The sequence below is a fragment of the Nicotiana attenuata genome, unplaced genomic scaffold, assembly GCF_001879085.1.
Source record: "Nicotiana attenuata strain UT unplaced genomic scaffold, NIATTr2, whole genome shotgun sequence".
NCBI classification, from domain to species: domain Eukaryota; kingdom Viridiplantae; phylum Streptophyta; class Magnoliopsida; order Solanales; family Solanaceae; genus Nicotiana; species Nicotiana attenuata.
Genome location: NW_017670415.1, coordinates 427,147 through 434,789, shown reverse-complemented (window position 1 = coordinate 434,789; position 7,643 = coordinate 427,147). Strand labels below are relative to the sequence as shown.

At 34.6% G+C, this 7,643-nt stretch overlaps 2 protein-coding genes across 3 annotated transcripts in view; both read left to right on the top strand.

Annotated features, from left to right (window-relative positions):
* LOC109239118 (phospholipase D zeta 1) overlaps positions 1-2,177 on the top strand; it is an 18,631-nt gene extending 16,454 nt beyond the window's left edge. For both annotated transcript variants that reach the window (XM_019405636.1, XM_019405637.1), the window contains exons 17-20: positions 390-521; positions 603-668; positions 862-923; positions 1,010-2,177. In XM_019405636.1, the coding sequence (XP_019261181.1) occupies positions 390-521; positions 603-668; positions 862-923; positions 1,010-1,259 (510 nt within the window). In that variant the 3' untranslated portion in view covers positions 1,260-2,177. The remainder of the gene's footprint in view (positions 1-389; positions 522-602; positions 669-861; positions 924-1,009) is intronic.
* A 935-nt stretch (positions 2,178-3,112) lies between these two features.
* On the top strand, positions 3,113-7,109 carry LOC109239117 (CST complex subunit TEN1). The gene is made up of 4 exons (XM_019405635.1): positions 3,113-3,217; positions 5,349-5,489; positions 6,159-6,309; positions 6,715-7,109. Exons 2-4 carry the CDS (start codon positions 5,392-5,394, stop codon positions 6,814-6,816), a joined length of 351 nt encoding a protein of 116 aa, XP_019261180.1. The 5' UTR covers positions 3,113-3,217; positions 5,349-5,391; the 3' UTR covers positions 6,817-7,109.
* Positions 7,110-7,643: the final 534 nt, after the last annotated feature.

Here is a 7,643-nt window from a genome sequence, read left to right as displayed (position 1 = left end):
TACGGGTAACGTAACCGAACTGCGACGAACGCTGTCGAACAAACCTACGTATACCCAACCCCCCCCCCCCCCATAAAAAAAAAAAAAGAATATAAGAAAAAATAAAGCAATTTGACAGAAGGATGCTCAACTTTATATTTATGTCAACAAGTCGTTTCTTGAAGACTATTATGCATGAGTGCATCATACCTGTGGAAGACAGCCATAGGTATTCATTTCTTCCACCCACACTCGTTAACAGTCTTACTGCTCTCACCTCTACATTATTTATAAGTCGCCTTAGCTCTCTGAAGTTGTATCTGGTGACAAGTTATGTTGTACTCATTGTATTAATTGCTATTACCCAACCTCTTCTTTAATGATCAGTAAGGATTGTGATTTTATTGCAGATTGGTGTACTTATCGAGGACAAAGAGTTCGTCGATTCATTCATGGGAGGCAAGCCTAGGAAGGCGGGGAAATTTGCATTAACTCTTCGCCTTTCTCTATGGTCTGAGCACCTTGGTCTTCGTACTGTTGAGGTGCTAAACTGTTGGCCAGTCTGAAGCTTTTTGTTCTAGGCTATATGAATTTTCAGCTGATTAATTGTTGTGCCTTGCTAGGTTGGTCGAATTAAGGACCCGGTGATTGACTCAACGTACAAGGATATTTGGATTGCAACCGCTAAGGTATGTGTGGTAAAATGCTTCTTTGAGTTTCATGATTGAAAAAACAGGTCCTTTTTTGCAATTAAAACAATTACCTAGTTTTAAAATCAGTGGAATTATTATTTGTAAACCGAATTATTGACACTCGAAAACTTTACATGTGTCCTTTAACACGTCAACCTTTCCTGATACTTGAGCATTGTGTTATTGACAGACAAATACAATGATATACCAGGATGTTTTTTCTTGCGTACCCAACGATCTGATACATTCCAGGTATAACTAGCTGCCATCATTTTCTCACTCCATTTACTCTCTTTTCCCTTTCCTTTTTGACCTCATATTCCTCTAATGTCATGCAGGGCTTCACTCCGACAATGCATGGCATTCTCGAAAGAGAAACTTGGTCACACGACTATTGATTTAGGAATAGCTCCAAGAAAGCTAGAATCTTATCAGGATGGAGATATCGAGGGTATAGATCCCATGGAGAGATTAAAGTCTGTGAAAGGTCATCTTGTTTCCTTCCCTTTGGATTTTATGTGCAAAGAAGATTTAAGACCTGTGTTTAATGAAAGTGAGTACTATGCATCAGCTCAAGTTTTTCATTGAAGCTTCAACTTATGGACCATGAAAATGGGAAGTATTATTAAGTGTTTCAATGGGCGTGCATCCTACAGAAAATTATAGGACACCGGTTCAGAGCGTTTAATTTCCAGCTTTCTTATTTTACTGTGTTCTGTATCACAACATTGTACAAAAGCCGCGATACACTTAAGAAGATATTTGGTGAACTCTGGAGAAGGTGCAAAACATACTAAGATAAGCTTATGTATCTAGCAAACAAGGATAGAATTGCTGATACCGTGTTCATTAGGCCGATAGGGCGCCACTTCACAAGCTCAGAGGTCAATGTGACTGTTGGATCGGACCCGTGATGCCGTGGTTCATAGCCATGTGCTTTGAGCTACTAGCGCCATCCTTTCTCCACTAGATCTGTCTCCTGTAGTAGCCAATTGTTTCAGTTTTGACCAACATTTTGGATAGATAAGCTCTCTATTGCCTCTTCCGTGAACAGTTTCTTCGATACATTCTCCACACCGCGCATCGTGATTGGACACTACAGCAACTGGCTTCTGTTCACTTATATTCATGTAATGTACAGATATAATGCAGACTCTGCATTACTCTTCTCTGAGCAATTTCTATTTATGAGTCCCAGTTTTGTTTTGGGAAGCACTTATAGGTTGTATAGTCGATTATTCGGATCCAGAATTAAATGAACTATTACTATTCTTGCTCTTTAATTGTATAAATAAACTTATATTCATGCAGTGTAGAGAGATAATGCGGACTGTGCATTACTCTTCTCTGATCAATTTCTATTTATGAGTCCCGAGTTTGGTTCTGGGAAGCACTTTAGGTAGTATAATCGATTCGTGTCAAGAATTAAATGACTATTACTATTCATATCTTAATTGTAAGGGTCATGGACTCATGGTTGTGCGGTATTCATATCTTAGTTTTGAATAGAGCCTTGATTGATTTTTATATAACACCACAGTTACATAATCTTTCTTACTATTACTAAATGTCTAATTATACACACTATAATTACCAATTTATAAGTGGATTTAGCGTGTGAACAATCCTAATAATCCCAGGCTGTAAGTGTGACGTAAAGTTTGTACAGGTGTACAAGTCACTTGAAGAGATAAGTAGCGATATTACTACCTTAAGAGGTTGCACTTCCATATGCTTAACGTCATAGCTGAATGAAAACAGCAATAAACAACCTAATTATGATTAGTTGATTACACTTATTACCAATGTGTGTGCTCAAGCATGAGAACTCGAAATCTTAATTTCTTCGAAAGGCAAATTATATATTGTATGGGTATGAAGTAGACATGAATAAATAGGTGTTAAGATTTAAATAACTGACATTAATTGAATAATTGTTAATTGAATTGTACACTTGATGTTTATGTCAAGCCACTTCTCAAACTTAGAACATTTAGGTGCAGATTACTTATGCGACACCACATTGTTAACTACAGTATAGCCAAACGTTTCTGTATTTTATTTATATTATATAAGAATTAAAGTTAACGTTTAATTCAAACTAGAAAATAAATGAATTTGTACACTAGCAATTATTTATATGATAAAATAAATGAATTTGTACACTAGAAATTGTTTATATCATTTTTAATACGTACATTGATAATTTTCTTTTTCGGATGAAGAAATATTTTTAATCGAAATAGCTTTACTAAAATCACGAGACATCGATTGTCACAAAACTCTAATCTAATGGATGAATCCTTTTTATGCATCCAGTTTCACGTTGATAGGGCTTTAAGAGATGGTTTAAAGAAATGAACAATGCATAAAATTCATGGGTGACTTTAACACTGAAGAAAACTATTGGGGAAGATTGTAAATACACGTTTTATAAGTAGAAGACGAAACAAAACACGTATCATAAGGTTGCCCGATGCCGGAGTCCGAAGGGAGCCACCATCTTCTTACATCTCTACAGTTGAAACACACACACACACAGTGAGGTTAGCCAATTTCTACACTGACACTTCTTTACTTTCAAAAATAGTTGTCAAGATTGCATTCTCCAGCCTTTTTGGAAGTGAAATATAATTGCAAAATTGATCCCCATCTAATCCCATTTTTCTTCATCTTGTAATTGGAGTATTTTTATTTTTTCTTCATCTTATTTTTAATTTCCTTGCTATTAGCTCCTGCTTATGCTGATAATGGCTGAAACAGAGATTTGGGATGAGAAATAATGGCTTACCAAATATTTGGATACTTAAAATTGGCCCTCGGTCACATTACTTAATTGAAATATGCTATTAGAGTTACATTGAGACATAAACTAGTTTATGATTGATAACCATTTTGCTTTTATGTCATCGTAAATCTTATTGTTTTACGGACTATGATTTTGATGAGAATATTAGTTTATGATGATTTTAGTATGATATTATTGAGAGTTGACTGCCTAGAGTCAGGGGCGGCCCGAAGATTTTTTTGGCCGAAAGCCAAACTTTACGAGGGGCCTTAACTTTTTTAATTCTTTTATTTTATTTATTTGAAGTATATATTTTTAGCTTTTCTTAGATACAAACTCATTAATAATTTTCTTATAATCAATAACTCCTAATAAGTATTTCTCAATTGACAATATAGCTAAATCATTTAACCTTTCTTGTGACATTGTTGTTCTTAGGTAAGATTTTATCAATTTTAGTTTTGAAAACTTCTTTCCGTTGAAGCAACGATAACATGAGTTATGAACATTATTCCATAAGCAATTTAGGCATTTGGAAAAAATTAAATCTTTTTATTTGATTAAGTGTATCAATTAAACTGTTATCTTCTAATTGTACTATTTTCCTTAATACTTTTAATTCAGAAAATAAATCTAAACCATCAGTATCAAATTGATTATTATGCTTTAGGGAACATTCAAGATTAAGGCAATATTTCTTCAAATTTCCAACATCCAGTGATCTTAGTTTTTACTGCCAAATAGAAAACCAAAAATATTTTTATATGCTTCAAATTGTTCAAATCTATTTTGAAGTAAAAATAGCCTTGTCTATTATGTATAAAAGTAATCAACTCTAATGGACTCTTCGAAAGATTTTGACATTTCATTATCAACATTCGCATCAAATTGTTACTTCTTATATATCACACGTTTCTTACGAAATTCGGGTTCGATATTCATTTCAATTGCAATTTCCTTGGTAGAAATCATAGCAATTGCAACTTGCAAATCCTTCTTCTCTATATTTGTTAAAGAAAGAAATCAAACTTTTTCACTCTAGAAGTCTCTTTTAAACTTATACATAGTCTATTAGGTGTAACAAGAAATGGGGCCCCCACAAATATGGAGCCTAATACGGTTGCTTTATGGAAGGGCTCCCCCCTGCCTAGAGTTATATGATTATAGCGGAGCCAATAGTTCTGAGTAGGGGATTCAGAAAAGTCAAAAATGTCATACTTGGAATTTAAACCTGTATTTCTCTAATATTAGAGGGGTTTCAAAAATAATATGTTATACATATAAAAAAAAAATTTATTTTACGCTTTTGTTTATGCAATATAACTTTCTCAGGAAGGGAGAACTGTGCTTTTAGAGAAACGAGTTACATATAAATTTTTCTCTAATGGGGTAGTTCAAAACTAAGTTGCGCGGACTCTTCGATTTTGATGCCGTCCCCATCCCGATACGAGACCGGGACGGGAGCGGGACCGGGAAACGTCCCGGATACGGTCAACTGCCTTCGGACACTTTGTCCGGAGTCCATCGACAAATTTGGGAGAAAAATTGAGATTTTGATTTCTCAAATCAAAAATAAAACAGATTTAGGAGAATGAAAGAATAATGTCCATCTTGGAGAATGAAAGATTGAATTCTATAATATTTATGTAAGTTTTTCACAGAATATCTCTCAAAATTTACAATATTTTTATAGCTCTATTTTTTATTAGCCGAATCCCCGCACCCGTATCTATATCCGGATCCGCACCCCCGAATCTTAAAATTTAGATTTTCCCGAATCCGATACTCGGATCTGTCCTTGTATCGGATACCCGCACCCGAGTCCGAGCAACTTAGGTTCAAAGATGAAATCTTTCTTATATGTTCATCATACGTGATGCAATTTGTAGGAACGAACAAGAGCTTGTATTTCCTTTACTCCGGCTGCTTTGAATGGCGACAGTAGCTTCTGGTGCTTTGGTTTCTTTGGAAGAGCTGGTTCCATCTACGCCATACTTTAAACATGGCGTCTCTCTTCGTGTAACTGGAAAGTGGGTAATCAGTCTTCGATATCAATGATAATACTTATCTCATTTTCTAGCTCTTATTTCTCTAACTTTGCCTTTCTTAAATTCCATTTTCACTCTGCTGTAGTCTTTAATTGATCTGCCAGACCATGTTTGTCCCGAAATTGTATCTAATTCCCTGCTGAAAATTATGAGTGAGCGGCAATTTGCTGAAAACGTGACTTAAGAATATTGTAGCATCTGCTCAATTTAGTCCCATTGTTTTAGTCAATCTGGAGAGAATTTTACCTTCTATTTCCTGTTAATTGAAATATCTGTGGCTTTTTCCAGCTTAAATGAAGCGAAATGGTTAATAATTATTCATGTAGCTGATCCCAACTTGCTTGAGATTGAGGTGTAGTCGTTGTTTTATCCTTTTTATTGTAGTCCACTAAAAGGTTCCAGTAATTGTTTGTAGGATTAAAAGGGTTGCCTTTAGTCCGGCCATCTTGGTTGTTGCTTGTCAATAACAAGCTTAGAAATAATCTGTAATTTAACCCTGCTCCAGCTTCATGTATCACTTCAAATTGTTGTCACCTATGCAAAGGTGGTGATAGCATCATAACGCGGTTTTTGCGACTGAGTTAGTCAGGAAATCTTACATAAGGAAGCTAATTGATACTCAAGGCATGCTATTCTTTATGTTTCTTCTAGGCTACAAGAGTATAACGTGGGGACTGCTGTTGCAGTGATTGTTGATAGGAATGCATCATTAGAAATTGACACACGGCACTTGAATCTCAATCTTCGCGTTGGTTCCATCTTCCAGTTTATTGGAGAACTGCATCTTGAACCTGATCATGAGGTATGAAAGATTGAATATTCATTTCGGGGCACAAGCTGCATTACTTTCTTATGGTCTGGCAAATATGCGTTCCTTGGTCTTCATATTATGCAATTCTAGTATCTAGTTGTTACCCACTTCCCATGCAATTCTAGTATCTAGTTCTTCATAAATGGTGTTATTACATGATAAAATCAAACTCATCTTTGTGAAGCACTGAGAAAATACTGGTTCTACTAAGCCTTTAAGTTTAAGAAGACATTAGCCGAAATTATAGAATGAGACATGACAATAAGATCACTATGTCACTGCTTGTTCTAGTGCCTATTTGTATAAGCTGATTATTTGTTGTCTTTTGCCTTTAAAACGTTACAAGAGCATCCGATACTCTGGCCAGGGATGTTACTTATTGATTTCTGATTTCAGGCAATTCTAAAAGCACGAGTTGGACGAAATGTAGATGGAATGGATCTCAATCTCTATCGTCAATCTCTACAGCTTTTGAGAGACTTTCAAGCTAATAGCTAGACACCTTAGTGAAGGATAATTTTCCAAAAGTAAGGCTTCAGAATGTAGATATCATTATGGAAACATAGTAAGGAGATATCAAGGCATCCTTCACACAAAATGTGGACAACCACTCTTACACCTTTATTTTCCGTCATTTCATGACTTTTTATTAGTTATGGATACATGTATTAATATCCCAAACGTGTGTTTCGCATAACATGAAATGTTTTCTTGAAAAATGTCAATGTTTCCCGTTTGGGTTGCAGATTGAAAATTATTTTTTGTAATAAAACAATATTTAGAGGTTGATCATATCGTTAGCGAATGACTTGATCAAGTCTTTTAAAACAAACAATTAACAATAATGTCCAAGTGTTGAGATATTAAAGTTGATACATTTATGTATCAATCTTTACATCTCGGACAACTGGTGGAGTTGAGATGTTGTTGTGAAGGAAAATGATCGAAAGTTATTTTCCTCCATTTAGTTAAAACTAGTATTTATGAACGTGCGTTGCACGTTAATAATGACACGTAATGGTTTAAACATTTAATTATATGAAGGAACAATAAAATTTAATTAATGAGAGAAATTTTGTATATAATAATATAATAATCATCTAAATACCTAAAAATATTATTATATTAGCATAATAGATGAATTTAAAATAAAAGGACAACATCACACAAATGATCAATTTTGTCATGTTACTTAGATAATAATGTGTTAGTACTTCCTCCGGTCTACTTTAAGTGATTTTTTGGTTGCTTTCACACATATTAAGGAATTCACCTTTTATCATTAATTAAAAATATAATTGACCATATTAACCTTAAAGTGGATC

Coding starts and splice junctions, on each gene's coding strand:
- LOC109239117 (XM_019405635.1), top strand. CDS start 5,392: ATGGCGACAGTAGCTTCTGGTGCTTTGGTTTCTTTGGAAGAGCTGGTT. Junction 5,490..6,158: donor TCTCTTCGTGTAACTGGAAA/GTGGGTAATCAG, acceptor TGTTTCTTCTAG/GCTACAAGAGTATAACGTGG. Junction 6,310..6,714: donor ATCTTGAACCTGATCATGAG/GTATGAAAGATT, acceptor TTCTGATTTCAG/GCAATTCTAAAAGCACGAGT.